The sequence below is a fragment of the Gilbertella persicaria genome (assembly GCF_025201335.1).
Source record: "Gilbertella persicaria strain CBS 190.32 chromosome Unknown B0P05scaffold_1, whole genome shotgun sequence".
NCBI classification, from domain to species: domain Eukaryota; kingdom Fungi; phylum Mucoromycota; class Mucoromycetes; order Mucorales; family Choanephoraceae; genus Gilbertella; species Gilbertella persicaria.
The window spans coordinates 520,022-547,328 of record NW_026251962.1 but is presented as its reverse complement, the minus strand read 5'-3'; the positions used below and the strand labels follow the sequence as shown (position 1 = coordinate 547,328).

At 37.4% G+C, this 27,307-nt stretch overlaps 12 protein-coding genes across 12 annotated transcripts; 4 read left to right on the top strand and 8 right to left on the bottom strand.

Moving 5' to 3' along the window:
* The first annotated feature begins 194 nt into the window (after positions 1-194).
* On the top strand, positions 195-1,937 carry B0P05DRAFT_501884 (major facilitator superfamily domain-containing protein). Its single transcript, XM_051575462.1, has 3 exons — positions 195-384; positions 437-492; positions 539-1,937. Exons 1-3 carry the CDS (start codon positions 213-215, stop codon positions 1,865-1,867), a joined length of 1,557 nt encoding a protein of 518 aa, XP_051439770.1. The 5' UTR covers positions 195-212; the 3' UTR covers positions 1,868-1,937.
* A 91-nt stretch (positions 1,938-2,028) lies between these two features.
* On the bottom strand, positions 2,029-2,658 carry B0P05DRAFT_576666 (uncharacterized protein; the record flags this gene model as incomplete). Its single annotated transcript, XM_051581720.1, has 2 exons — positions 2,029-2,493; positions 2,542-2,658. The coding sequence occupies 2 exons, from the start codon at positions 2,656-2,658 to the stop codon at positions 2,029-2,031; spliced, it is 582 nt and encodes a 193-aa protein (XP_051439769.1).
* A 2,457-nt stretch (positions 2,659-5,115) lies between these two features.
* B0P05DRAFT_7135 (uncharacterized protein) lies at positions 5,116-7,360 on the bottom strand. The gene is made up of 8 exons (XM_051583838.1): positions 7,220-7,360; positions 6,999-7,075; positions 6,859-6,941; positions 6,583-6,802; positions 6,341-6,531; positions 5,400-6,296; positions 5,252-5,343; positions 5,116-5,208 (listed from the first exon to the last, which is right to left on the bottom strand). Exons 1-8 carry the CDS (start codon positions 7,287-7,289, stop codon positions 5,156-5,158), a joined length of 1,683 nt encoding a protein of 560 aa, XP_051439768.1. The 5' UTR covers positions 7,290-7,360; the 3' UTR covers positions 5,116-5,155.
* A 142-nt stretch (positions 7,361-7,502) lies between these two features.
* On the top strand, positions 7,503-9,576 carry B0P05DRAFT_521453 (Aldehyde/histidinol dehydrogenase). Its single transcript, XM_051575871.1, has 3 exons — positions 7,503-7,681; positions 7,752-7,801; positions 7,864-9,576. Exons 1-3 carry the CDS (start codon positions 7,558-7,560, stop codon positions 9,499-9,501), a joined length of 1,812 nt encoding a protein of 603 aa, XP_051439767.1. The 5' UTR covers positions 7,503-7,557; the 3' UTR covers positions 9,502-9,576.
* B0P05DRAFT_521445 (Mo25-like protein) lies at positions 9,577-11,026 on the bottom strand. The gene is made up of 7 exons (XM_051575870.1): positions 10,893-11,026; positions 10,620-10,839; positions 10,448-10,566; positions 10,171-10,399; positions 10,041-10,106; positions 9,718-9,967; positions 9,577-9,668 (listed from the first exon to the last, which is right to left on the bottom strand). The coding sequence occupies exons 2-7, from the start codon at positions 10,788-10,790 to the stop codon at positions 9,595-9,597; spliced, it is 909 nt and encodes a 302-aa protein (XP_051439766.1). The 5' UTR covers positions 10,791-10,839; positions 10,893-11,026; the 3' UTR covers positions 9,577-9,594.
* Positions 11,027-11,037: 11 nt separating this feature from the next.
* On the bottom strand, positions 11,038-12,820 carry B0P05DRAFT_521438 (uncharacterized protein). Its single transcript, XM_051575869.1, has one exon. The coding sequence runs from the start codon at positions 12,741-12,743 to the stop codon at positions 11,097-11,099; it is 1,647 nt and encodes a 548-aa protein (XP_051439765.1). The 5' UTR covers positions 12,744-12,820; the 3' UTR covers positions 11,038-11,096.
* Positions 12,821-13,658: 838 nt separating this feature from the next.
* B0P05DRAFT_7043 (uncharacterized protein) lies at positions 13,659-14,443 on the bottom strand. Its single transcript, XM_051583836.1, has 4 exons — positions 14,313-14,443; positions 14,046-14,271; positions 13,739-13,994; positions 13,659-13,672 (listed from the first exon to the last, which is right to left on the bottom strand). The coding sequence occupies exons 1-3, from the start codon at positions 14,345-14,347 to the stop codon at positions 13,830-13,832; spliced, it is 426 nt and encodes a 141-aa protein (XP_051439764.1). The 5' UTR covers positions 14,348-14,443; the 3' UTR covers positions 13,659-13,672; positions 13,739-13,829.
* Positions 14,444-14,712: 269 nt separating this feature from the next.
* B0P05DRAFT_501871 (Nse4 C-terminal-domain-containing protein) lies at positions 14,713-15,850 on the top strand. The gene is made up of 3 exons (XM_051575461.1): positions 14,713-14,911; positions 14,955-15,038; positions 15,084-15,850. The coding sequence occupies exons 1-3, from the start codon at positions 14,764-14,766 to the stop codon at positions 15,818-15,820; spliced, it is 969 nt and encodes a 322-aa protein (XP_051439763.1). The 5' UTR covers positions 14,713-14,763; the 3' UTR covers positions 15,821-15,850.
* Positions 15,851-15,868: 18 nt separating this feature from the next.
* B0P05DRAFT_576661 (phosphatidylserine decarboxylase-domain-containing protein) lies at positions 15,869-19,271 on the bottom strand (the record flags this gene model as incomplete). The annotated part of the gene is made up of 6 exons (XM_051581719.1): positions 15,869-15,904; positions 15,952-16,697; positions 16,748-16,877; positions 16,921-18,672; positions 18,714-18,995; positions 19,038-19,271. 6 exons carry the CDS (start codon positions 19,269-19,271, stop codon positions 15,869-15,871), a joined length of 3,180 nt encoding a protein of 1,059 aa, XP_051439762.1.
* A 213-nt stretch (positions 19,272-19,484) lies between these two features.
* B0P05DRAFT_442225 (prenylated rab acceptor PRA1) lies at positions 19,485-20,059 on the bottom strand (the record flags this gene model as incomplete). Its single annotated transcript, XM_051573768.1, has 4 exons — positions 19,485-19,552; positions 19,600-19,793; positions 19,844-19,909; positions 19,956-20,059. Coding segments are annotated over 4 exons (432 nt in total), but the record flags the coding sequence as incomplete, so codon positions are not given.
* Positions 20,060-20,310: 251 nt separating this feature from the next.
* Positions 20,311-21,346, bottom strand: B0P05DRAFT_567682 (uncharacterized protein; the record flags this gene model as incomplete). The annotated part of the gene is made up of 5 exons (XM_051581150.1): positions 20,311-20,412; positions 20,458-20,719; positions 20,771-21,057; positions 21,105-21,202; positions 21,271-21,346. 5 exons carry the CDS (start codon positions 21,344-21,346, stop codon positions 20,311-20,313), a joined length of 825 nt encoding a protein of 274 aa, XP_051439760.1.
* Positions 21,347-24,089: 2,743 nt separating this feature from the next.
* B0P05DRAFT_576659 (telomere length regulation protein-domain-containing protein) lies at positions 24,090-27,166 on the top strand (the record flags this gene model as incomplete). The annotated part of the gene is made up of 12 exons (XM_051581718.1): positions 24,090-24,670; positions 24,716-24,822; positions 24,862-25,305; positions 25,349-25,491; positions 25,537-25,765; positions 25,825-25,921; positions 25,968-26,086; positions 26,145-26,274; positions 26,319-26,439; positions 26,533-26,764; positions 26,805-27,011; positions 27,066-27,166. 12 exons carry the CDS (start codon positions 24,090-24,092, stop codon positions 27,164-27,166), a joined length of 2,511 nt encoding a protein of 836 aa, XP_051439759.1.
* Between the last annotated feature and the right edge of the window lie 141 nt (positions 27,167-27,307).

The following is a 27,307-nucleotide window of genomic DNA, read 5'->3' as shown; positions in this document are numbered from 1 at the left end:
AAAACGAAGCAAATCATGTAAATGAATAGACGAAATTGTAACCATGAAATAGCAGTAATTCGGATCCGTTTCAACCAGGTTAATCAGATTCTATGCGTAACACTGATTGCTCCCGCTCGAGATGAAAAGAAAATATAAATAACGTTGCTTTTCTGTCTCTTTTTTTCTTTTCCTTATTTTCTTTTGTTTTTCTACTTATTATCTCTATTATCATGGATAACAAAAGTGAGAAATTGGCGGTAGATTCGAACGAAAAATATTTACAAGATGATTATCAAGAAGACAGAAGCGAAGAAGTCAAAACTTATGGTGGTGACACTGCTCTTGCAAATGCACCATGGAAATACAAGCTAATCGCTTTGCTTACTGCTCTTCTGTTTCCTTGTAAGTGTTTAATTGAATGATGATATAGATATTTAACTCTTATTCTTCATAGTTGGTTCTCACTTTTCTGCAAGTGCTCTGTCTGCCATGAAGAAGCAAATTGTTTCGGCAAGTATTCTAGCATATATATGACATGTAAACTAACATACAACAGAATCTTGCTATCACAAATACTCAGTACGGTGTCATTTCTGCTGCTGTATCCATTATCAATACCATTTTCCCTATTGCAGGTGGTATCTTTATTGATATTTTTGGTTCTGTATGGGGCACATTGGCCATCAACTTCATGATTATTCTCGGTTCTTTATTGACTGCCATATCTGCAAAGTATAACTCTTATGCACTCATGGTTGTTGCACGTGTTGTGTTTGGTATTGGTAGTGGTCTCATTGTAACAATGCAAGAATCTCTGCTTTCAAAGTGGTTCCGTACCCGTCATTTGTCTATTGCCATCGGTCTTCAACTTTCTATCAGTCGTCTCTCCACTTTTCTTGGTACCTTGGTAGCCAATTCAGTTGCCAAAGCAAGTGGTGACTGGGTATGGTCATTTTGGCTATCCTTCATTCTCTGCTGCTTCTCCATCGCCATGAACCTTATCTATGCTCTTGTGGTGCGTTACCTTCAAGGTCAAGCAACATTGACAGCTAAAGAAAAAGAAACTCTTAAGAGAAAAAAAACCTTTAAGTGGCGTTCTATTTTCAAGTTCCCTGCTATTTTTTGGCATATTATCTTGATTGAATTTATTTATGCTGCTGTTTGGTCATCCTTCCAAACCATTGCCACTGATTTGATCTCTAAGCACTTTGGTACCAGTGATGTATTGGCAGGTTATAAGGCCAGTGCTTCTCAAGCTGTTCCCATTGTTGCCACACCTGTGTTAGGTTTTATCATGGACTTTTACGGCTGTCGTGTCATTATTTTGTTGATCTCTTCCATCTTTTTGATTCTCAGTTCTGGTTTATTAGGCTGGACCTATGTAGATGCTGTTGTTGGTATGGTCTTTTATTCTATTTCTCTTGCCTTTGGTCCTATTTCTATGATCACTTCTATTGGTATGCTTTTGCCTTCTGACTATATTGGTACTGGTTTGGGTATTTACAAGAGTTCAAACAATATTGGTACATCTATTCTTGATGTTGCTGTCGGTGTAGTTCAAGATAATACTGCTGGTCAATCCTATGTTAATGTGATGTTGACATTTATTATTTTGGCCGGCATTGGTTTTGTCTTAATTCTGCTTCTTTGGTTCAACCAATTCTACTTTTATGGTAACCTATTGGAAGTTGGACGTGCCAAGCGTACTATTCGCATGCAAGAAATTAATGACAAGGAACTTGAATTGACTTCCAGAGGCAAGGATCCTTATTCAGAGACTCCCTACAAGAAATTCAACTATTTCACAGTTGGTATATTCATTGCTGCTCTTATCAGTGCTTGGGTTCTCTTCTTTGTTTACTCTATTCACGGTAAGGGTGGTTAAGCAAACCCCCTTATTTTTATTTTTTGTTTATATTCATTTGCATTATTCTTTACACAACACTAGATGTCCAAAACTTTCTTTTATAATAATATACTTCCTAACATATTCCCCCACTCCTCCCAAACTCTTTTTTTTTATTAAAATAATAGTCGCTCTAAAATTTATAATGGGAAAACGGGTGGTGGTAAATTCCAAGTGGATGCAGATGGTAGTGAAAAGATAGGTACACTCGTATCATTTGATAAAACTGTGCTTCTTTCATGGTGACTTAGTGTCCTTAATCTTGTCTTTTGTTTCTTTGATGCCGGTAATCTATAGATGGTATAATAGTCTATAAAGAATTGTATTTCTCCTCCACTGTTTACTACGTCGAGAATGCGATCTGCTTCATCTAGATCGTATGTAACACCCAAACATAATTCTTGCAGTGAATAAACTTTATTTAACAGTTGGTGTATCAGTGTAGCTGATATTGAGTCTAAACCACTGAGATTTAAAGTTTCAAGTGTAGTTTTCATCAGGTTATCATCTACTGCATTTATAAGTGGGATAAACGCATGATCAGTCAGAAGTCGACAGCCAGAAACGTCCACGTGTGTCAATTGGTGACAGTTACTAATAAACAGCTAATAGAATAAATAGGTGAGTAAATAGCTTTCCTTTTATGACTGTACCTGTATGGCTTGATTTGTAACGCCCGTTTGATACGCCAAAGCTAAGTTAGTGAGATGAATGCACTCTTTTGCCAGCCAGCATACGCCGTCTGATTTGACTTGGTTGCATTCACTCATATCGATACGAGCAAGTGATAAATGACTGGCTGAAGTAGCAATCAATTTCAAATGACTTGAAGTCAGGTTGTCAATGTCACGTAATCGCAAATGGCTTAATTGTACCTTGTTCTTGACAAAATTGATAAAAAACCTGGTCAAAGCTGAATTGGACAATGTCGTGCAATGCTCAAGGCCAAGATCGTTTAGTTTCTTACAGTTTTGAATTGCGTCCAATATGGTATCATTGATGTCTGTGAGTCTCAAACGTACAAGTGTATCAGCATGTCGATGTATCACATTGGCAAGTACTTGTGCATCAATTTTTCCACAGCCATATAGCACCAATGATTCTAATTGATTCTGTGGCATTGTTAGCAACGGTCTAATGGTCATTGTTGAAAGACAGTAGCATTGGGACAAATCAAGTGAATACAATGAACCTTGAGCCGCTGAAATGATTGGATAAACGATGTGATCTTGTGCTGCAGCATTCGAGAATTCCAATTCTTTTAGGTTTGGAAACAAGAAACAATCAAAAAAAAAGCGTTCAAGGTGGTCTTCTTTGGCTGAAAGACATAACTTTGATACAAATTTGTTGTAAAATGTAGTATTATCTAGTGTATTTTTAATTTTTCGTAGTGTTCTATGTGATTTTGGATTTAATGTGCTCCATAGCCGAAAGCAAGACGCGTGGTAGAGCACTCGGCAGCTCAGTGCAAGGCTAAGCAAGTCTTTAGAATGAACAAAAGTGCACACAAGTCGTGCTATCTCTGGAATAAGAAGAGGGTTCTGTTTCATTATTAAAGAAAGAAAATAAAGGAGAAAAAAGGAATGCAGTGGTTTATCGTCACTTGGACAATATTTTTGAAAAAAAGGTGGTCGGACTTGTTTGCTTTTTTTTTTTGGGATATGTTAGGTTCAAAAAGGAAACCAAATGGCTCGCTTTTTCGAATTTAATTTAGACGAATTCAAAACATCAAGCTGATCGTTCTTGTATAAACTATATCTTTTTGATCAATAGAGAAGATTTCATGCTTTGAATTTTGCTTAGAAATTTTCTTCTGAATTTTTTGTTGATTTGAAGTGCACTGACAATAGAAATGAAAGCAGGACTTGTCGATTGAACCAAGCACTGGGATGCTCTATAGACAGTTAGTATGAGCTATTCAGCACTGGCCAGACGGAAGATATTTGTAAAAATAAAACCGAAAAGCTTGGCGATGTTTATTATGCTATCAAAGCTGCTTATTACTTGTTAAAGATGCTGCTAAACCATCGCAGTCTATTCCAGAATGCCTGGTTTAAATTAGATATTGCTGTTTCTTCATTCTGCATCGTGCAGTTTATAAAAAGCATCTGTCTTGTTCTTATAAACAAATGTTTATAAAAAGATAAATGAATTAAAGAAACACAGCTGAGTACCCTTTTGTGTTACAAATGAAATGTTATATACATTTGAAGCTTTCTTTATGATAAACAACAATAGCAATTTGTTCATCATTACAAATGTGGTCAACTGATAAAATACAAGCGATAAATAGATCTACACTAATCAACTGCTCTTTCTTTTTTCCTCTTGTACTTATTTTTTATGAAATAACTTATAAGTTGTTATTGCTCAAATTCATTATCTTCGTGTGGAAAAAGCGTTTCTCAAAAATTACATATGATCACAAGGACACGAAATAACGTACTCTTGAATATTTTACAGTAAAATAAAAAAAAATTATGCAATAAAACCGTTAAAATACGACTATTATTTTTTAAAAAAAGATCTTTTAACAGAAGAAGTATCGTTATATAGCAATTGTGTTTTTTTGTTTAGTAGGTCTAACACTTTATTTAGAAAAGACCTTTTATATCAGAAAAGTCATGTTTCAGTGGGCTTGGTTGAACCAAGACTAATCGTGAATTATAGTTTTCATTCTAAATTGTTCTTTAGTTTGAACAACATGGGGGTATTGAACATAATAATGAAAAAAAAAATATATTATTAGAGTCTAGGACTTGTTGAAATTATTATTTAGGAAAGCCAAACAACATAAGATTCAAATTTGAGTCTTACCTATAAGACTAACATCCAATGATGGTGTGCATGTATTCTTCTCATCAAGATTGTACGACAATGCCTTTCATAAGCAAAATAACAACGGCAACAATAGCACGTAGCAGAAAGCGTTTGAATGCCATAATAGTACTCAGTGAAAACAACAAGTTGTGGATTCAAAACCGGCAATAAACTCCAAATAGAAGCTCGAGAAAGAAAATGTTCGCATTCAGAAGAGTTCAAAATACAAATGAAAACATGAAGTTTCCCCAACAGCATCAATGATGATTTCGAAGAGCCTTCTGACATTTTATGACTCTGTTACACCAGAGCTCTCATTTGTTTTATACAGATTCATTTCATGTGAGAGGAATTGCTTAGATGACTTCTTTACTATTCAAGTGACTACAATTACAATTTTATCCAAATTTGTTTTTTTATGCATATCACTGTGCTTATTTACATATTTTATTGAATGATTTTGTCTCTGTATTCTTCAATATTCTCATGTGTCAAGATAACTATGAAAGAGTGAGTGATACGATCAACAAGAAACAACTTTACCTAAATCTCTCTTTGTTAAAGGTTTTTTGGTAAGAGGGCAAATGTTCTTTTTGCCTTCCCAATTAGTGAGACAACGAACCCAGCTGTCGTAACTTTTGTTTTTTTGTTTGTTTGTTAGCATGTCATTGTCAAGTATAACCAGACTTACCCCATTACATGACCATATGTAGAAATAGCTGGCTTTACAACCTCTTCTAGGGTAATAGGATCCACAAAACCAGGTAGAGGATTATCCAAGTTGAGATCTTCTTCACTCTCCTCCATCTCATACTCTTCTTCATTACTGTTTACTTGTTCGTTCATGTTATTGGTATCATTATTTTCAGGTTCCACTCTAGCTCTTGTTCTACGGGTTGTGCGAGTACTCAAGGTATAAGTACCAGAATTATCATTATAATCTTCAAAATCATCTTCATCATCATCATCATCCTCGTCACTATTCCAGCCCCTTGTCTTTCTTTTTCTTGTTTTAGATTTTTTAGCTGCTGCTGCTGCTGCTGCTGTTGTTGTTGTTGTTGTTGAAGCCGATGCTGTTCTTCTTGTTGTCTTTGTCGTCGAAGAAGAGGAAGCAATGCCTGAGCCACGCCCTGTACCATGCTTACTGTGTGTTCTAAATGTCTTTTCAGTACTACCATCCGCTCCCTTTTTATCAAACAAGTAATGTGCTTTGCCTTTTTCATCCAAGACATAGTTTGGATCTTGCACTTCATTTGTTTCAATCAAGAGTCTGTAAAAGTTAGAGCATTGGTACCCTACACGTCCTGGAATTTTCATAGCAAATATGCCCCATTGACCATTGGCACCCACTTCTTCAAGACGCTTGAAGAAAAGTTCTCGTTCATGAGGTGCCCATTGACCCTTTCTTTGCTCTTCTCCAGGTGCGTTAAAACGATAGTAGTAACTGTTGGGATTCTCATCAATCATTTGGTATGCACGAATACGAGCCGATGACCAGCCTTCAAATGCTTTTTCAGGATCAATTTGGTTCTCTTGAACTTGCTTAAGTGCTTCATCTAAACCTAAACGACCTCCCATGCGATATTGTCTATTATCAGATGAGTACACACACACATATATGTATCTACATACTTTTTAGCAGACTCATTGGTTGTCTTTTTCAATGTCTCTGAACGTTTCTTCAAAAGTTGTTTATAGGCAGCTTGTTGTTCAGCACTCATAGAGTTATGCGAGGTTTCAACTTCAGGAGCATGCTTAGTTGCAATAGTTTTACGAACACTAGAGAGATACCCAGGCTGAGTAAGACGAACAATGACTTCTTCCTAATTACAATTAGTCTTTATAAACAAAAAAAAAAAAAAGTAATTTCTTACTTCATCATTTTTGCAGTCTTGTAGCATTTCAGTTATTTCTTCATCAGTCAAATAGTCGTACACTGCCTTAATCTTTTTAGATTTACGCGCATGCTCTCTACGTTCAAATTCCTTGAATTGGCGTTGTTGAAGAGCCACACGCTTTTGAATGATATCCATTTCAGACTCTGTCACTTCTTCTCCAAAGACATTTTCTTTGCGAACAGTCTCAATTTTTTCACTAAAAGTAGATATGTTTAATAACAAGTCTGATTTGCTCAATTGAGCCTTACTTACTTTTCGGCAAGATCAATTTTGTAGGATTCATATTCTCCTTCTATATATTCATCAATGGCTTGCTTTACTTCCTTGAGCTTTGCCTATAAAAGCGTTTTGAATATACATAATAATCAGGCACAAAAAAAGTCAAATCTTACATAAAAAGAATGAACTTGAATGTCTTCTGGTATATTTGCTGCTTTCCAGTTGGTCTTAACAGTTTCGATATGACGAACTGGTTCTATTCAAGAATATGAGCTATCATAAAAAAATTTTTTCTCTCCTGCCTCTACACCTCTGCCACAAGGCCACCTTTATAGATCTCAAACAGTGCCCCAAGTGGTAGAGGTATAGTCTTTTATTTTTATATTTTTCTTACCTTCTTTTAAAAACTTTGAAACAAGCCTATCTTCTTCTGGAGTATCTTGCTTTTTGGCGACACGAACCATAACTATTGGAAGAAATAGAAAAAGAAATCTGCAAAAAAAAAAGAAAGACGCGCCTCAAAATCACGCGTTGGTTTTCATTTAAGGAATATTACATAACCGCCCTCCCTCCCCGGGATGAGGTTTCTTCGGACAGTAGTCTCTTTCAATAATAGGTGTTTTCAATAGTTACACTTAATTGTTGTTTAAAGTCAGATAATAGTTAACTCGGTTCAACTGGCAGCAACTTGTTTTCCTTTCTCTTCTTCTCTTTCAAATAACTTTTATCACCATGGCGTTGGAACTGAGTCTTTCGCAGTGGGCCTCCCTTGGTCTCGGAGCTCTTGTGAGTTGGTTTTTACTGAACTGGTTAACTACACCTTCTCCTAAAAAGTTCACTGTGCCAGTGCCAGAAGGTAATGAAACAGTAAAGTGTAGCACTTAGTGTATGTTCCTTCAGGGAAACTAAACGCGTTTTTTATATAGCTGCCGACCCCAAATGGAAAGGCAAAGTTCTTGAGAGTCCTAGTATTCGTGTAAGTATCTTTTAAAAAAATTGTCCTATTTTTTTAAATTAAGGTTTCTTGTGTATCTATAGAATGCTAGTGATCCTTCAAACATCATTTGCTATGATCCTTCTACTGGTTTCCATCTTGACACTATTCCTTCTCCTTCTGCTCAACAAGTTCAAGATTTATACAAACGCACCGCTGCCGCTCAATTAAAGTGGGCTCAAACCACATTTGAGCAACGCCGTGCTGTTCTTAAATCTTTGTTGGCTTTTGTAGTAGAAAATCAAGAAACAATTTGTCAAGTTGGCTGTAGAGATACTGGTAAAACAAGTAAGTTGACGTATATTCTACATCTATGTGATCTAACTTTACTTCTAGTGATTGATGCTTCTTTGGGTGAAGTAATTACAACATGTGCTAAATTGCGTTGGACAATTGATAATGGTGAGGATGTATTGATGGACGATTATCGTAGTCCTGGTTTGATGATGATGTATAAGAACGCAAAGATTGTCTATCAACCTATGGGTGTAGTCTCTGCTCTTGTCAGCTGGAATTATCCCTTCCATAACGCTATTGGCCCTGTCATTTCTGCTCTTATGTCAGGTAACGGTATTATTGTCAAATGCTCTGAATATGTTGCCTGGTCTTCTCGCTATTATGAACAAATCATCAAGACCTGTCTTTCTGTCAATGGTTTTGATCCTGATCTTGTCCACTTTGTCAGTGGTTTTGCTGACGTTGGCGAAGAAGTTGTGCGTTCTGGTGTAAACCATGTCACTTTTATTGGCTCTCCTGCTGTTGGTAAACTAGTTCAACGTAATGCTGCTGACTACTTGGTCCCATGTGTGCTTGAACTTGGTGGTAAAGACTGTGCTATTCTCTTAAAGGACGCTGATTTGGTCCAAGCCATTCCTGTTTTAATGCGTGGTGTATTCCAAAACTGTGGTCAGAACTGTATTGGTATTGAACGTATTATTGTTGCTGAAGAGATTTATGACTTGGTGGTTGATGAAATGGACAAGCGTATCAGTAAGCTTCGTCAAGGTTCTGCACTAGCTGATGGTGAAGGCATTGATTGTGGTGCCATGACTATGGGTAATCAATTTGAAAGATTAGAAGGTCTTGTTCAAGACGCTGTTCGTCATGGTGCTCGTCTTTTACGCGGCGGTAAGCGGTTCCAACACCCTGTTCACAAACACGGTCAATACTTTGAACCCACTTTATTAGTGGATGTAACTCCTGACATGGCTATTGCTAATAACGAAGCCTTTGCACCTATCATGGTTATCATGAAGCACAGAGGCTCTGAAGATGCCATTCGTGTTGCTAACCAATGTCCTTTTGGTCTTGGATCTTCTGTCTTTTCTGCTAACAAGGAACTTGCTGAAAAGATGTGCTTCCGTTTGAAGGTTGGTATGGCTAACGTAAACGATTTTGCTGTCAACTATCTCTGTCAAGGCTTGCCTTTTGGTGGTGTTGGTATCTCTGGTTATGGCAGATTTAGCGGTATTGAAGGTCTTCGCGGCCTTTGTGTCCCCAAGGCCATTACTACTGATCGTATTCCTGGCGTAAAAACACCTATTCCCCCTATCTTGGATTATCCCATCAAAAGTATTGCTAACGGTTGGGAGTTTGTGAAGGCTCTTAACAATTTGATCTATAACCCTGAACTTCCTGCTAAAGCAAAGGCTCTTGTTGGACTTGCCAAAGCCAGCATGTAGTTATTTCTCTCACTCTGCCTCTCTCACTTTTTCTGTACTCTACTTTCACTAATAATAAAATATAAAGAAACAACACAAAGGCTTTATTTAATTTTAATCCTGCAAAGGCTGTAATTCTTGAATTTGCTTGATGAGAAAAGCCTTTTCATCATTGAATTGTTCATCATCTATATATGGAAACATGTAAGCAAACCTCAAAAAATAAACCCGATTTACCTTGTCTATCATTGTGGAAGTTGCCGAGAAAGTGAATAAGTTTTTCTTGATTTTTCACTAATATGTCAACAATAGGTCGAGTTTTATGTGGATTGGCAACAAAGACCTTGAAGACATGGAATGCTTCAAACTGGATATTTCTGCTTTTATCCCGAAGCAAATTCATCATCAGTTTCAAGTTTTCTGCACTACTAATGTAACGAGTCATCACAGTAAAGTTGGATCTGTCCAGCAAAATTTCGCCCAGTAGCTAAGATAGCTTTAATTCATACGCACATACATCTTTTTTTTTTTTTTTTTTTACACCATGCCATTTACTTTACCTTTAAAGATTGTCTCTTGGTAACATAATTCTCTGACTGTAATAATCGCTTGTAATGATCGAAAAACTAGCAAGTAATAATGAGCTTATCTCTCTTCCCCCTCCCTTCCTCCCCTCTTTCATAACTTTACCTCGTCATAATTTAATTCCAAAAAGTCAGCTACCATGGGCTTGTGTTTTGTAAGAATTTCCTTAAATGAAGCAAAAGCGTCGGAAGCAATATCAAATGTACTCATTTCCACATAATCAAAGAACTGGTAAAACTTGGGGGAATACAAAATAATTTTGGCCAAAGCTTCATGACGGATACATTCACGTAAAATCAAACCGCAATTCAAGGCAACCTCAGGTTGCTCATAGCTATAGAAAAATAAGAATTCGTATAGACGCGTGCATTGCTTGCTCTACCCGTTTAGCAAATTGAAAAGAATGTCTTCACGAGCACATAAATGTTCTACGGTTGGCCAGCGTGAGCCAATTTGTCTCCTCAAGAGATTGTTGAATATCTGTGCTACATCTTTCTTTGCCTACAAAAGCTGCTCAATAACATTATCCATATCACTCCTATTATTGCTGCTACCTCAAATTCGAACTTTTGAATATTCAACACGAGTAATTGTAATAGGTCTGTTCTATATACTTCTTGTGCCAGTTGCGCCACAAGGTCAGGACTAGGCTCGTGGTCTACAAACAAGAGAATCGAGCTATTTATACAACTATATATGTGCTCAATACGCACCTTCCTCTCCATACAATATGTTTTTCATTAAAACCAAATATTTTGAAATTTCTTCTGTTGCCTATTATATAATATGAATAACTCTAAAAGATACGTGTGCTTATTACTCTTTACTTTGCGTTTATCAGGCCCGTCTAGTTTATGGATAGCATCCTTAACATGTTTAACAAGGTCGTGTGGTGTTTTTTGTTTGGTTTTGAATATATTGAAGTTCATGAGATGAAGAGAAAGAGAGAGAGAGAGAGAGGGAGAAGAAAAGAAAAAAAAATAATTTATTTAAATAAGGAAGATTGTTTATCCAAATAATAAGGAGCACATTTATTTGTTTTTTCTACCTTTTTTTTGGACCACCTTGAAGTCATCATCATCATCTTCCTCAAGACCAGCAGTGACAATATCCAAACGTCCAGCTACATCAGCTTTTCTGCGCTTCATGAATTCTTGTGCAAATCGTTTACCATCGATACGCAATGAATTGGCATAAATAACATCTTCAATAATTTCAGCAGAATTGGCGTCTGCAGGGAAAGAAATCAACATGTCAATAATCTCGTCTTGATTGACGCCTGAATTCAAATCACGCAAGGCTTTACGACACCAACGACGGAAATCTTCACTAGGACCACTGGGCTTAGAAGGAGCAACGGGCTTCTTGACAGGTGTCCATTGAACAGGTTGGGGAGATGCGGGAGCAGCTACAGGAGCAGGTGAAGGAGTGGGCTTAGGTATACGGACATTAGTAACAGTAGTCCAACCATCCTCAGGAGTAGTAGAAGAAACAGGGAATGTTTTGGCGGAAGTAGAACTGGAGGTTGTGGTGGCATTAGCAGCAGCAGCGGCAGCGGCAGCGGCAGCAGATTTGGTTGCCTTGGCATTTTTCTTCTTCATAGCCAATTCTTCTTCTTGTTGTATCTCTCTTAATGTCTTCTTAGGACCACTTGGAGCAGCCCAAGGAGCAGCATTTGCGCCGGTAGAAGACGTCATGGAAGTAGATTGAGAAGCACTAACAGCAGGTGAGGCAGGTGACTTGTTGTTGGGAACAACAACACCCCAAGACAAAGTGCTAGGTGTGGCGTTTGCTAATGCTTCTTGTTTGGCCAAATGAGCAGCAGCAGATGCTTTCTTACTAGATTCCTTCTCTTCCATTTCTTGGATTTCTCTCAAAGACAAAGGCTTGTGTGCAGGTTGTACCCAAGTAGAACTAGAAGTGCTACTTAAGGGAGTGCTGTTAGAAACAGCCCAACTAGGTGTTGTTGCAGTCATTGGTGCAGCCTTGGCTTGTTTGGCTTTCTTTTCATTGGCCAATCGAAGTTCTTCTTCTTGGATTTCGCGCAAAGAGACAACGGGCTTGTTGACAATAGGAGTAGGAACGGTTTGCTTTGAAGCAGCCTTTTCTTCAGCAAGACGAGCATTTTTTTCTTCTTTGGTTTTAGCTTCGGCTTGTGCCTTGGCTTCAGCAGCTTGGGCTTTAGCAGCAGCAGCCTTTTGTTGTTCTTCTAATTGAATTTCAGCAAAGGATCGAACAAGTGATTTGGCAGGTGTAGCAGACTGAGTAGGAGGAGAAGGTGAAAAAGCAGGTTGAGGAAGAGAGGCGGGTATAGCGGGTGCTGGAGAAGCTCTGACAGGCTTTTCAACAGCCTTTTTAGGTGATGAAGGGGCTCTAGGAGATTGTGCACCTGGAGCTTTTGCTTGTAGTTCTTCAGAGACCTTTGTAGGAATAGCAGTTGATACAATAGAACCCCATGGACTAGCAGGGGCATCAGTGCCAATAGGTGTACCGGGAGCAGATCCCCAGCCACTCAAAACACTGGAACGCATGACAGGTGAAGCGTGATTGCTGCCAATAATGCTAGAAGTATTAATTTGAGCTACATTTTCCAAGACAGAATGCTGAAGAGTCTCTGGCATTTGAGTAGAAGGTTGTTGCTGTTGTTGAGGTGGGCTAAATGTTTGTTGAAATGACATTTGCTGTTGTTGTTGTTGTTGTTGTTGTTGCTGTTGTTGTTGTTGTTGTTGTTGTTGCTGTTGCTGTTGCTGTTGTTGTTGTTGTTGTTGTTGTTGTTTTTGTTGCATCATATAATTGTATTGTTGTTGCTCTAAAATGTCATTGTTTGTGCGACCATAATCAAATAAACCAGCTGATGAGGCACCACCAAACATTGGGTTCATGGTAGGCTGTTGATGATGGCTGAAATGAGAAGCTAAAGGACTGGTTACAGAGGTAGGGTTACCAAAGAAATCAGATGTACTAGAGTTAAGCCAAGAGGGAGATGCAGCAGCAGCAGCAGCAGCAGGGGACTGTGGATCTGTTGAATTCCATCGAGTATCACGCAATAATGAGTTACCGTAACCACCGTAAGGTTGGTAGAGAGGTGTTGAAGGTGCATTGGTTGCTCCTAAAAAACTGTCAATGATGCTGCCACCAGGTGATGCAGGCATGTTATTTGAAAACGGCATGTACTTGTTACTGTTGTTGTTATTGTCATTTCGGAGAAACAAATGACTGGGTGGCGAAGCACGGCGAGGCATCAAAAATGGTTTATCCTCACTGCCCACCTTTTGTGTGAGCACCATGAGAGGTTCAAACACCGTTTCGTCGTCACGGCGCAACATGAGCGTGGGGGTAAAAAAGCCTGCCTTGTACCAGTCTTGCATCTCTTGCGCTTCAAAGGGGCCTTGCACTTGTCCTGAAGGATCACGATAAAACCACTTGACTTCCTCGGGTTTTCGATTAGCAGACGATTGCCCAAATAAACTATCCGACTTGAAAGTCATAGACTCAAGCTTGTTCTCATTAAACAAACCTCCGTTACCAAAAGTGGCTTCCTTGTTGGCCCAAGAAGCACTTCCTTCTAAAGTTGAGTCATCGTGCTGATCGCGTCTCTTAAACAAGTCTATCACAAACACTTTGGTTTAGTTCACAAGTGACGTAGCGCTTAGTCTGGTTTTTTTTCTCTTACCATTTTCATTGCGTTGCTTCAGAGGTTGATCTCTTGCAAAATAATCCGTACGAGCTAACCCAAGGTTATTATTTTCTCTTTTTTTTTGTCTCTAATAAAGCCATTGTTTACCTTTACGTCCGCCTAAGCGATTACCAGCAGGGCCATTTTCGTTAGCAGGACTTTGCAGAGGACTGTTGCCGTATAAGTCGCTACGGTGTCTTGCTTTGTCCCCACGACGTTGTGAGGCTTCCGAGTGAACAGGACCAGAAAGGAGCTAGAGTGTATTGTATGAGTATGCAATGTCTGGTTTGGATAATATACTTGCCTTTTTTTCAGTCTCTGTTAATTCTTCGAAAGCTAAAGGAACAATGGGTTCTTGACTCGTTGCATATTCATGTTGCTGAAAGTCAGAAGGAAGCTGAAGGGTAGGCTTATATAAACCAAGCATAAACTCCTTAGAATATTTAAAAGGATTATCTGATTGTTGTTCAAAAGGTAAAGAATCCAAGAATTCAGAAGAGCCATTGTGCTTAGATAAAGCACCGCGCATCCTATTTATTATAAGTAAATTATGATGTTCTCTTTACTATACCATTCGGGACCAAAGTTCATGTTAGTAGTAGCCATTTTTAAATGAAAAAATTCGTTCTTGGACAATAATATAAGAAGTGGATAGACTAAAAGAAAGTTTCTTTTATAAAGAAGAAAAAAGAGAGAAAAAAGGAAAATAGGAGTGGTTCATCATTTAAATTTTTCAAGCGCAACCAGTTGATTGGTTGTAGAACAATAAAAAAACTTTTTTTTCATTAATCAATTCTACTATTTGAGCGTGATTCACAACTTTTATTGTAAAAGTGTTCGCTGTCCATAAACGCGTATATAAGAAATAATTAGGCCTATAGCATACATTTGAATTTACACTCATGTAAAACGCGTTCTTTTTTTTGTTGATAAACAAACGCGTTGTTTGTGACCATTTTCGTCAATTGCTTATGTAGCTTAGTTTTATTTCTCTCTCTCTTTTTTTTTTCTTTCTTTGTACTATGAGACAAAGTCAAGACCCAGGCATACGAGAGGTGAATACTGTTATCAGCTCACAAATAGACAAAAACCAATATGATCCAGATCAAAGTGAAGAAGAGCGTCGTGACTTGCGTATAAAATATAGAAAATTGACAGCCTCTGTACTAGGTATGCTTCCCTTGACTATCTTTGTACTAATATATACTTGCAGAAAGTAGGCGTGATTTGATTGCCCAAGATAAAGGGGATAAACTTTATCGCTTTATTAGTAAATCCAATGTTTTATTTGAGAATGGTAAGCTAGAACAATTATATATCATATATTCACCATGCTACACAGTCAAGAATACACAGGAAGCTGTCTTGGATTCTAAACTCATGTCAATTACTGCGGAAATTAATAGCCAAAAAACAAAAAGCCTTGATATTGGTCAAGAAAATGAAGTCAATTTAGATGAATTGGTTGCCAAAATGATTACAGAATCAACAAATGGTACCAAGCACAATGAAGGTGTTTGTTTAGATTGGGAGCACTTGGGCAAGATTGCAAGTAGTTTTGGTAGAAAGGCACATACAATGGAATTCTTGTTGGGTCCTTTGGATGTGGAACACAAACAAATCAAGAGAGCCAGAGCAAACAATTTTGTAAGAAACAAGGCAGATTTGGTGACTCCTACACAACTGAAGCAAGGTGATATTCAAAAACAAGAAAACGAAACCTCTCAAAATGTCAATACCATTTACAAAATCTTGTCAGAAGTGCAGCCTGTGAATTATTTCAAGTTTGTTGTAAATCCAACCTCATTCTCTCAAACAGTCGAAAATATCTTTTATGTCTCATTCTTGGCAAGAAAAGGCGTAGTGGGCATTGATGACTCAGATGGACAACCTATGCTCGGATTAAGGGAAGTTCCCAATGTTGAATCTTTAGAAGATGTAATTAGCAAAAAGCAAATTATTATGGGCATTGATATGAAAGATTTCCAAGATATCATTGACGCTTATTCTATCACTGAAGCGATGATCCCTACAAGACAAAGTGTCCAAGTAGTCAGTAAGGGCAAAGGGTGGTATTAGCTGTAAATATACATTAAATATTATTGTACAAATTAATAAACAAATCAATCAAGGACGTATACCAATATGATTACCAACACGAACCTAGAGACATAGTTATTAGCATATAAAGACTTATATAGTACACATACCAAAGTTTCTAATGAATTGTTGGCATTCTCAATCAAGTCTTCATCAAATCGGATTGCATTCTTTTCGAATAGCACAACAAGCGTGCTTCCGCCAAAGGCAAAGTAACCTAGTTCATCTGTTCTTCCTAAATAATCACCTTCCTTGGCTGTCAAGATAATAGAGCCCACCATCATGGCACCAATACAGACAATGGCTACTTTGCCAAATACCTCTGTGTCCATATAGACTACATCTCGCTTATTGTCACCATAGACATCCAATGTGGTTCGGATAGCCATAGGATTTACAGTGTAGTATTGTCCTTCAACATGATGTATTTTACGAATGGTACCGTCTACAGGTGAGTGATATCGATGGTAGTCTTGTGGTGCGAGTCGGAAAATAGCCAAGGCTCCTCCATCAAATGCTTGAGCTTCGTGTGGATCATCAAGTAACTTGGATAGACTGAATTCAATACCCTTGATCCAAATACGAGTAGCATCATCCACTGTAGGGAAAGCTAACATACGACAATCAGCAGGACTTACAACGACTCGCTTATTGTCTTTTGCATCACAAGGACGAGCATCAGGCTTAAGTTTGCGGTAAAAGAACTCATTGAACGTCTCGAAGCTTTCAACAGGTTCCAAGACTTGACTCATGTCGAGTTTATGGAACTTAATAAAGGGACCAATTTCTCGCTTAGAAAGAGGGTGATCAAAACGACGGCCTTGCTTGATAGTCATATTAGTTAGGATTCGTTGAGCTAATGATTATTAGCATGTATGGTTCTGTCCATGTTAGGGGATTATCTACCTGTCTTTGATTGGATACCAGTCTTCATGCCTTTGTACAAGAGTCGCATGCCTAATCGAATATAAACACTCATGCGTTCATCAATCAATTGGCCTGTAGAACGGTCTTGAACAATGATATTGGCATTATTCTATCGTCTATTACAAAAACGGAAGAGTAGTTATGGTTCTTACCTGTCCTGCTGAATACTTTCCATAGCTTACTTTGCTTACAAGCTTAACAAACCATCTTCTTTGCGCTTGGGCCTCAGTACCAAAGTTACCCATAAGGAAGCGATCCACTGTAGTCCAATCATTAGCAGCACAAGTGGCAACATGCGTTACAATATCCATCTGCATACGCTTGGATAAGTTTGGTTTGTGACAAATAGGACATTCTTTTAGTCGAATAACTTTTTCTTGAGTAGGCTTGTCATCTTGGTCTTCTGCTTCTAGGTCATGTTCAGCTTCATGTCTTTGTTGAAGTTTTAAAGAGTGCAAAGGGCCTTCAACATATTGAATACCATCTGCTTCAGCCAAAGCTTCATAGTCTGCTTCATCAGGGGTTTGAGGTGTAGTAGTATTGGTATCATAGGTATCATCATATTCACCATAACTATCGTATTCGACGTCGCTACTACTATTACTATCACTTATAGCAGATTCATCATAAGCATCACTTGTTTCTTCTTCTTCATCATCTGAACCATTTAAAAAGAAAGGATTGGATGTCTTGCTTTGGCTCATATCAACAGGTACATCCTTCTCTGTCTCAACAATAGTATTAGGATCAATATTGCCTTCTTCTGTATCCAAATTAAGCATAAAAGATTCGAGGCTTTTCACTAGTTCATCCATTGTTAAGTCTTCTGAAGGATCTTTACCATTTTCTTTCCAGATCTTGTCTAGAGTGGCCTCAGAGATATTAGAGCCCAGTGTTTCAAGCATGGTTTGTACTTCAAGTCGACTCATCGTATTTGAGTTGTCAGAGTCGCACGTTCTTGCTAAAGCAACCCAGAACATTTTTCTGATTTCAACATAAGGCACAAATTTAGCGCGAAATGTTAAGGTAGGTTGATTTGTCCATTTATCAGGCTTGGCCAGAGTAAGAGGAATAGTGCATCTTCCCATGCTTCGATCAATTTCATCAAATGGTGTGTGATCACCTTGCACCTGAGATGAATCGACATCTTGTTGTGTCTTGCTCAAGATGTCTGCCAATATGATTTCTTGAGATGCTACAAAATCATTGCTAGAAAACTTGTCTTTATCATACACCGCAAACTTGAGCTTGTAATTCTCTTGCGTACTCTTGACATGGAAAAAGAGCTTTTCATTCCAGACAGGGTTCAAATTATGACGAATAGCGCGTGTGCGAAACGTACAGACACCATAGGTTACAATCACAAATGGGTCCATATCAAATCCTGTGCGTGTGACATTACGTTCAGGCGGCAAATCTTGTGCACTTTCGATCTCTAAAAACGTAATACCTGTTACATTAGAGAAGAACTTTGCATAGTTGTTATTGCTTTTGTTGGGGCGCTTTCGGCTAAATTTACTTCTAAGCTTTCTTCTTCTGCCTCTTCTTTTTTCTGATTGAGGCACAAGGCTGTTAACAGAAGAACTGGAATTGTCCTTTTTCAATGGATTTTTTAAGCGTTGACTAAAGGATGTAGTGCTTGAGCTTGTTCTCATTTCAGGTACAGATAAATCGGTTGCATCAATTTCTGCTTCAGCGGATTCATTTTCCTTGTCGTCCAATAGAGATTGCCATTCTTCCCACATCGTATCTGTGTGAGCAGTACCCTTGTCTGTTTTGTATTCTAGGCCATACTGTAAATAGATCTCGCCTTGCTCTGTCTCAGCCATGATATCTTGGCGCTTCTTTTTTAAATGAAACCGTTTACGTCGACGAATGTGTGATGACAATGAATACCATTTAGCCTATTGAATTTAATTTATGTTACACGATCATATTACTTTACTTCATTCTCTTCAAACGCAGTCTGGTTTGGTTCAAACAGTTGATCAAGTGGCCAATTCACTCGGCCTAAAAAGATACAAGTAAACCTGTCTTTGCTATACACATTAAAAGTCAAGCCGTGGCGCTTTAATGCACGCATTCGCTTCTTATGCCCGAGAATATCACTCGAAAGATTGAATTCAAACGAACAATCCCAAGCTGGGTCCGAGGACTTCTTGATAGTATCTGTTCTGTGTCTTATGCCACCAAAACAGACGTCGACAAAAGGACTCGGAGCATTAAACTACAATGATGATTAATATGTTCCATAGCAACTCGCTTTTACCTCTTCTTCTCGGCTCAAACTGCGTGCTTGAATGATATGAACCTTGAGGACTAATTCTGCTGTTTCTGGAACAAGTGTTTCTGATGGAGATGTCATTGGACTGCGATGGCGTCTGGAAGAAGAGAAGCGATGAACAAAAGGAAGTCGTTGCTGGTTTATATTTGTAGCACGTCGATGTTGCAACAATGACGACGTAGTACTGTCAATGGTGGCTGGGGGAGTCAATTCATTCATGTTGGATGGGCACAAATATGGCTAAACTGAACAAAAAGACCTTTCTTCCTTTTATAATATACATAATTTATGGAAGTTAAAACTAAACTGCGGGTCTGTCATTGGCTAAGCACTATACTTGCTTCGATGATTATAAAAACCGATTTTTATTTGTCCATGATACATTCCATTCAATTTGATCCTTGCTTTTATTTTAACTTATACTTGATTGTCAGCAAAATCGCCTTCAAGCCCGGGTTCTAACATGGTTGCGTGACACAATATGATTAAAACACCTGCACCTATATAACATGTTAAGCTCATCTTTACAGTCACATAAATACGTTACCAATAATCCAAAAGATAGTGCTAGTGGCTCCTGAGATAAAAAGGAGCAAAAGTGAGCCTATTGCATAACCTGTATATAACTTGGGCATAGAGATTGGAATACTGGCAATAGAACCTGACTCACTCAGCTTTGAAATCATGTGAATTCCACCATAAATGAATACAATTGTAAATAACAAGAACCAGTTGGTCAGCCTGTATAAAATGTTTGCTAAGCAGGCTTGATTGGTCAGTGTTTGACTTACACAGCGTACATGGCTAAGCAAATCATGACTAGTACATAGTTGGATGAAAAGTACTGTAAATTGTAGCTATACAACGTTTTAAGCTCATGACACAGACCTATCAGTCTCTTACTTCCATCTCTGCGTTACAACTGGAAATGAAGTTGTGGGCCTGAATCGATTTCTATCAAAAAAGTCGGATACGGGTCTAATGTTGGCTAATTTTTCTTGTTTGAATTTGTAAAAAGCGCCAAGGTATCGATTTGGTTGTTCTTGCTCTTCTTGTGGGTCTTCAGGCACGACAACCGTAGGAGCATTAACAAACGAATCAAATTCTGATGCTATCAATGTTGTTGTGGCAGTGATTACAGACGAAGTCATGGTCTAAAGAGAAAAAGAGGAAGTAAGGAATAGAGCATCAAGAATTTGATCAAATATGCAAATAAAGAATTTGATTGAAGACTATGCGATTTTTTTTTTATTATATGTTAGACGGTAGGTTCCAAGACTACTTCAGCAAGAAACCCCTTGGCTTTCTCAAGATCCTCTGCAAGAATTTCTTCAGCTTTGCTTAAATCATCAGAAGCGACCTAGTATAAAGTATTAATTCGCATGATGACCAATACAAAACTCACCAATACATTTGCACTCTTAAAAGTACTTAGATACAGCAGATTTATAGAAGCCTCCGTGGCGAGAGGGTGGGAGATGGACCAAACAATACCGCATCTGTCCAGATTAGATCCAGCTAAATTGACTTGTATGACACGAAAAGTTTGTGTTTCTTCATCCTGAAAAATAGCATCCTGATCAAACAAGCTCAAGATGGTTTGGTTCGCAATTAAAGAGATACCATCACTTGTAGCTGTGTAAGAAAAGAACCGAGTATCATTTGAACTAGAAGAAAAATGGTCAATGTGTCACCAAGTATTATCATGTTGTATTTACTTGTTCTCAGTTGCTATCAGTTCTGGATAAGATAGTATCTTGAGGATAGTTATCGACCAATCAGAATGATAATGAGGGTTTAAACCAACACATTGAAGCTCATCCGATAACACGGATTTTTCAAAGTCCTCTTCAAGGAAAACAGATGTGTCACTTGCCATTGAGAGTCTGTTATCCTGTTGAATAGGTGGAGAACCACCCAGATATTGATCTACTGAATCTTGATCAAACTCAAATTGGTGTTGCTGCAATAATTGAACTGCCTGCCTTAATCTTCGGTCTTTGATCTAAGACAAAAGAGTTAACATATACTTGAATGACACACTTTTCTTACCAACACAAAATCAGTTTGGTATGTTGACATGTAAAAAATAGAGAATTTGCCCTGAGTCAATGGACATGATAAATCACTGATACGTTTACCGCTTGAATCTATGAATCAAATAAAGCCCCGAAAGATAAGACTATAAAAAAAAAAAAAAAAAAAAAAAAGCTTATACCTTGTCCACCCTCATCATCTACTTGTAACACACGGTACATATCACTTGAAGCACACATATCATGGCATTGAGCCATTGTCAATAGAGGTATAAAGTCATTATCAATTATATCTCTGCTTGCTACAATAGAGATTTCATACGCATTCTCTGTAAAAGAAAAGAAATATTGAGAACTAGAGAATAGTTAAAAAAAATAGGAAAGCATATAAAATTACTTGCTTATTTATGTCTTCAAATAAACAAGATTTGACAATTGCATGTGTGACATGTCGCAAATGAGATCTTGGAAAATGAAGTAGTTTTACTTTGGAAGGTAAAATAGTAATCATAAAGAAATCAGAGGAAGAAATGCTGTAAAAAAGAAATGGGACTCACATGTTATTAATTTTAAGTGCCCGCTTAGCCAATGAATTTTAATTCACAGGTGCCTGAATACTAGCAGTGCAAATGAAAGAAGTCAAGGTGCCATAATACGCTGTAAGTTTTAGAATAACTGTAAGGTCTATAATAAGCAAATCAAGTATGATAGAGCTTGTCTCTTTATTCAAATAGCTTGTATAAAGTTCGAATTAACTGTTTCGCATACCAGCCAACCTTCTTTTAGCATCTGATAGATCTATTAGTGGCCAATTTATTAGTCTCGAAGTACGAAGGAGGACCATTGACCTTAAGAATGAGCATTTTACTGCTAAAGGCTGCAAACTAACAGCAGAAGCTTCAAGAATGTTAATAAAATACCTATTTAAAAAGATACGAAACTCTTGACCGATACACCGTTTCTTGTACAAAAGCCTGCTATTTTCAAATTTGATTCAGTATTGGAGTGACTGACGCTTGAGAAGAAAGCAGGAAGGGTTTCATGAAAGAGCAAATTGGCTATAGCAATGGCTAAAGCTAGATACCTTATCCCTTCCATTTATATTACGACCATGCTTGACTGAGGGACATTCGAGATTATAACAAACTAAAAGCATCTTTCATGTTTCTGTATTGTGTTGTTCCCTGCCTTCTGACCAATTGTTTGGGATGTTGAAGTTTCTGGAAATAGTAGACACAGGTCTGAGATATACCTTTATTTTAGTGCCAAAGTTGCCATCATTATGCGTCTTGTAGCTTTGTCTCAGCTCTACTTACCATTGTATGATAACAAAAGATGATAATAACCAAAATTTGTGTTGAGACTTAGCTGCAAGATAGTTCTCACTACTTCAATTATAGTTCACTGCTATGGAATAAGATAAGGGCTTCCTAAACCTAAACAAGTCCAGAATATAAACGCAATTGAGTATAAGTATTTATAATGACACAAGTATTCATGCATAAAGCAACAAATATTGTGTGTTATAAAATCCTTCTTCAATAAGTCATAAGAGTAGTTTTCATTGGAAACTACACCTAAAAACACAAAGAAAAAGGGAAGATATGATGATAGCTTCAGTCAATATATTTATGATGAAACAACCAACAGGCATGTATATTTTTAGTACTCTTGCTCTATCATTGCTCTCATCGAAAATAAATGAAAGTTAAAACGTATTGTTCAATTTCCCTTTGTTTCGATCAATGAAATGAATACATCATAGCTACATGTAGCCTTATTTGTGTACTCTCATAGTAGAAACACATGCTTTGCATATTTTGTGTCAAGATGTTCTATTTCATTTCAAAACTGTTCAAATCAGCGGAATATCGGACTTTACATTATATCAACGTCTTCATTCTTCTCGAGTTTTGCCATTTTCAACAAATTATCTGGCAAGCATCCAATCCAATGTTCGTCAGACTATTGAAGAGGATCAATACCATTCACTCCTATAACCTCTACATTGTTTATTTTACTTTAAATTCTTGTTTTCTTTCATCGTATTTTTATTTAGTTATTATATTTTATATCAGTTCTTAGCATTATCTCAATTGCACCCACCTCTTCACTTTGACCATTACTCTTAGTGTACGCGGCTCAATCAATAAACACAACTTAAAAAAAAAGACTCTGGTGACAATTTTTGTACAATTATACACGAAGAATTTATTGATGCAGGAAAAATTGTATACTTGCTGACAAAATTTTGAGCTAGCCTTCATAAACGTTTTTCATGTTTTTGAGCCCTAGCATACACTTTTTATAGCACATTTGAGAATACAACAGTTTCTGTGTACTGCTTGATCTCAGAGGATCATTTTATACCAATACATGCATTAGTAGAATGTTACTGTATCGCTCGTAAATCGCGAATTTCAGAAAAACTGAAAAATCTATTGGGTAATCTATAAGGGCAAAATACGAAAAAATGTGTCATTTCAAAAACTGTCAGTTTTTGCATGAAAACATTCCCTTATGTATACTTTGATATGAAAAACCCGAAAAAGCTACATTAGAAGAGCTTTTAAGGTGTTTTAGATACTATTCCACCCTGTTTGGAAGGTCTGATTGATCATATTCATATATTCTTCAAGTAATGCTATACAAGTCATTGAACAGTGAATCTCTCTAGCGTGACAAAAGTTTCTTTACAAAGGAAAAGAATAAGCAGCATTCCCTTTTATGCAATTCTTGAGTCAATACATTGATACTTAATCGAAGTAAAATGACCGGATTTTTTCTTGGACTCAAATACTCAGTGTTTGTTCTCTTTCATCATCATAAGATCATATACTGAATAGCAAAGGTCTTTATCGTAAATAAATCTAAAGATACTATAGCTCAAGTCAAATGGATTTTGTTAGCTGTGCTAAAATTTCAGTTTTTTTTTTCGAGCTTACAAACTTTCAAAAAAAAAAAAAAAGCCAGTCATTACACTCTTGTCTACATACGCAACATGACGAGTATTGAAGCTTATGTGGATCAGATCGCAGATCTAGATCAACAAGCCATAGCACCTAACGCTCAACTAGACACAGTACTACTCTGCTTATCAAAACCCCTTGAGTGGTTAGGTTACAATGAATCTCTATTAGCGATCTCATTACCACAGCAACTGGCACTTGTTCAACACCCTTCTTGGAAAAAGCATGTCTGGCACGTACTCAAAAACTTGGTGCCTCAATGGACATTTGCCCTGAGATCACCTACACATCGACATTTATTGGAAGCCACACATGCATGTTCGCAAGATAAAATAAAAGCCATCATGGCTCGAGTCAGTTTGCCTATTGTGCTTGAATGTCTTTCAACACAAGAAAATGCTTCTCTAGACACATTAGAGATGTATGCAGCACTTCTCAAGCTATTGTCTCTTTCTTCTCAACTGTTTCCTCTGTATGGAAAATATATCAATTTAAGCGATATTCGATTCTTTTGTTCTTTATTATGCTCTATTCCAGGTCATTTGGCTAATGCCTTTGCTATCCAGTTTAATCAAGTTCGATTTCATGTTGAACATGAATGGTATATGGATAGGTAAATTTGACCAAAAAAAAAACCATAATTAAAAAAAGAAAACAGAAACTTTTATGCGAAATTAAGTTCTCGCATGGCTAAGCATTTAACAAAAGAAACCATTCCATTTACACAGGAGTTACTTGGAAAAATAACAAGACAAGGCTATGAAGGTAAGCATAAGAAACAAAGTCTATGTCTCATCAAAAAAGATATTGCTATTTACACGATCATTCAATCTAAACCGGATCATTGGTCTGTCGTGTTTGAACAAGCGGAGCTTATTGCACCACCAGAACAAATGACCAAGTCAATCTTGCACTACGCTCATGACCACATGCCTATGATAAACACAGCGTCTCAACAATTAGCTCAGCTCTTGTTTCAGCATGAATCAAAAAGGAAAGAACAGCGTCTACAGTCTTTTCTAAACACAGCAGTTTTCAAACTATCCAAGTGTAGTTGGGCAGATAAAACTATGGCCAGAATAAGTGTCTGTACCGTTATTTATGCTTTGGAAGACACTAGCTTAGCAAAAGAAGAAAAGCAATTATCTACCAAGACACTTTTATTTCTAATTCATTTCTTGAAGCGAGTCATCCAGACTTGGTCAGATCCAGTCTTTATCAAACATGCAAGTTTTCGAGAACGTTCATGTAAGTGTTTGCTGATTACATCATGGTGATTTACTCTAACTAGTTATGACAACTGTCCTATTATCCTTTGTCGCTTATTTGCCTCATCATGAGCTTAAACAAACAACGATGGTCGAAACCTCCCTGTTTCATAGTGTCTCAACTTGGTTTAATAGTGGTGACATTCAAACTGCACAACTTGGGGCTGTATGTCATGTCTATTGTTGATAAGATATTGATGTTTTGTTTTAGGTAGTAGCGGAAGCCATTTCAAGTAAGCTGGACACAGAAAAGCCTCTGAATACGGGATTACTTGATGACAATGATCATTTGCGCGAATTAAAGGGTCTTGTGTTTGTTACAGATGCTTTTGATGATCAAGAGCCTGTTGCCAGTAGCACAGCATTAGATTCTGAGTCAGAATCGGAACTAGAAGAAAAGGACGAACTTGATCCCGACGCTGATGTAATTTTAGAAGAAGGTAATTGTGTATTTGGATTCCATAGTATGCTAACAAAGACAAAGATGAAAACGACGAAGATGAAGACGAGGAATTTGAGCCATACTATATGGAAGAAGAATCAGAAGATGAAGGACTAAGAAAAGAAAGCACTTTAAAATCAACCAAAAAGCCAGTGTAAGAACGGCAAGACAAAGAAAATTACATAACCAAAAATGATTAGGTTTGTACGGGATTTGATTCGCTATTTGCAAGACAAGAATGACCCCTTAAAACTGGAAGCCGGATTAACCGCCTCGGAACAAGTGATACGCCGAAAAATTGGGGCCGGAACAGAATTAAGTAAAACCTTGGATAATAGTAAAACTTTATATTAAGTCTCCCTCCCCCCTCTATATAGGCGAATCATCTATCACATTAGCAAAGTACCTTATAGGATTTCCCGAGACATATGAAATACATGATTTCCGCAAGTTACAGCAAAATGCGCTGACAGCTCTCATGGTTGGTGTACCTGAAACTGTGACAGAGTAAGATATCAAGTTACAATACATGTCGATTTACAGTTTGGTAGGTTCATTATAGATCAAATTTATGATCGAAACACATCTACTGGCCAGAAACAAATGATATTAGGGGCTATCTCTTTAGCAGTACGCGAATTAGCTGGCTGGACAGACAACAACACCACTAAGGTAATGTGAGTGTCCATTTCATTCTGCTCATATTCATAGAACACAATCGAACAAGAAACAGCAAGACTGTCCCTCACATCTCATGATCAACAGCCAATTAATGGCAAACAAACATTTTTATCAAAAAGAATGGAAATTGAAAAGCGCAATCAGCACAAAATTCAAAAAAACAGATTATCTGGATTGGCCGGGCCAGTTTTTTTCTTTCCACTTTTAGTTGGGTGGTGGGAAGGATCTCAAGGTTATTTGGCTTATTGGATGGGCAGTAACCCGGTATTGACTGAAAGGTTTATCATGACTTTAAATATCATTCTACATAGCTCAAGTAAGTCGAAATCCTTTTCTATACATGCTCACTTTAAAAGCAAATACACTGGACAAGAGAAGAATTGTCAAAGAATACTTTGAATTTGCATTATCTATGCGATATGCAGTCAATCTTTCATTTGGAGTTAAAAAAGCGCTTTTACTTGGTATTGAGACCATTATCAATATCTCATATAAAGGACAAGAATCACTATTGTTTACTGATTATGCAAAAGAACTGGTAGAAACAAAAGCATGGTTAGAAGGTAAGAAGAAAGAAAAAAAGAGAGAAAAAGAAAGAAAGTTATTTATAAAAATAGCCATCATTGAGAACCATTCTGAAGACAAGTTACAAGAAATGGCAGTGGCTGTTTTAATAAAAATATCACACATTGCATTGACAGGACAAGGCACAAAATAAAACAAGCAAAAATGTTACACAACGTACAATGGCTAATCTTTAAAGTTTTTACCGGAAAAAGAATTAAGGTTTTCCAAACAATAATAAAATTATTAGCGGTACGTAACATTCACATGAGTTCAATTTATTACAAGTTTGCAC

What these genes read in the sequence shown, in the direction of transcription:
- B0P05DRAFT_501884 (XM_051575462.1), top strand. Translation starts at nt 213, where the DNA reads ATGGATAACAAAAGTGAGAAATTGGCGGTAGATTCGAACGAAAAATAT. An exon ending in TACTGCTCTTCTGTTTCCTT is followed by an intron (nt 385 to 436) that starts GTAAGTGTTTAA and finishes TATTCTTCATAG; the next exon opens with TTGGTTCTCACTTTTCTGCA. An exon ending in TGAAGAAGCAAATTGTTTCG is followed by an intron (nt 493 to 538) that starts GCAAGTATTCTA and finishes AACATACAACAG; the next exon opens with AATCTTGCTATCACAAATAC.
- B0P05DRAFT_7135 (XM_051583838.1), bottom strand. Translation starts at nt 7,289, where the DNA reads ATGGTTCGTGTCGCCAAAAAGCAAGATACTCCAGAAGAAGATAGGCTT. An exon ending in TTCAAAGTTTTTAAAAGAAG is followed by an intron (nt 7,076 to 7,219) that starts GTAAGAAAAATA and finishes GAATAGAACCAG; the next exon opens with TTCGTCATATCGAAACTGTT. An exon ending in AAGACTGCAAAAATGATGAA is followed by an intron (nt 6,532 to 6,582) that starts GTAAGAAATTAC and finishes AATTGTAATTAG; the next exon opens with GAAGAAGTCATTGTTCGTCT.
- B0P05DRAFT_521453 (XM_051575871.1), top strand. Translation starts at nt 7,558, where the DNA reads ATGGCGTTGGAACTGAGTCTTTCGCAGTGGGCCTCCCTTGGTCTCGGA. An exon ending in CACTGTGCCAGTGCCAGAAG is followed by an intron (nt 7,682 to 7,751) that starts GTAATGAAACAG and finishes TTTTTTATATAG; the next exon opens with CTGCCGACCCCAAATGGAAA. An exon ending in TTGAGAGTCCTAGTATTCGT is followed by an intron (nt 7,802 to 7,863) that starts GTAAGTATCTTT and finishes GTGTATCTATAG; the next exon opens with AATGCTAGTGATCCTTCAAA.
- B0P05DRAFT_521445 (XM_051575870.1), bottom strand. Translation starts at nt 10,790, where the DNA reads ATGGAGAGGAAGGTGCGTATTGAGCACATATATAGTTGTATAAATAGC. An exon ending in CCAAGAGACAATCTTTAAAG is followed by an intron (nt 9,968 to 10,040) that starts GTAAAGTAAATG and finishes AAGCTATCTTAG; the next exon opens with CTACTGGGCGAAATTTTGCT. An exon ending in CTTCCACAATGATAGACAAG is followed by an intron (nt 9,669 to 9,717) that starts GTAAATCGGGTT and finishes TTCCATATATAG; the next exon opens with ATGATGAACAATTCAATGAT.
- B0P05DRAFT_521438 (XM_051575869.1), bottom strand. Translation starts at nt 12,743, where the DNA reads ATGTCATTTCAACAAACATTTAGCCCACCTCAACAACAGCAACAACCT.
- B0P05DRAFT_7043 (XM_051583836.1), bottom strand. Translation starts at nt 14,347, where the DNA reads ATGGCTACTACTAACATGAACTTTGGTCCCGAATG. An exon ending in ATGAACTTTGGTCCCGAATG is followed by an intron (nt 14,272 to 14,312) that starts GTATAGTAAAGA and finishes TATAATAAATAG; the next exon opens with GATGCGCGGTGCTTTATCTA. An exon ending in TAACAGAGACTGAAAAAAAG is followed by an intron (nt 13,995 to 14,045) that starts GCAAGTATATTA and finishes AATACACTCTAG; the next exon opens with CTCCTTTCTGGTCCTGTTCA.
- B0P05DRAFT_501871 (XM_051575461.1), top strand. Translation starts at nt 14,764, where the DNA reads ATGAGACAAAGTCAAGACCCAGGCATACGAGAGGTGAATACTGTTATC. An exon ending in ATTGACAGCCTCTGTACTAG is followed by an intron (nt 14,912 to 14,954) that starts GTATGCTTCCCT and finishes ATATACTTGCAG; the next exon opens with AAAGTAGGCGTGATTTGATT. An exon ending in CAATGTTTTATTTGAGAATG is followed by an intron (nt 15,039 to 15,083) that starts GTAAGCTAGAAC and finishes CATGCTACACAG; the next exon opens with TCAAGAATACACAGGAAGCT.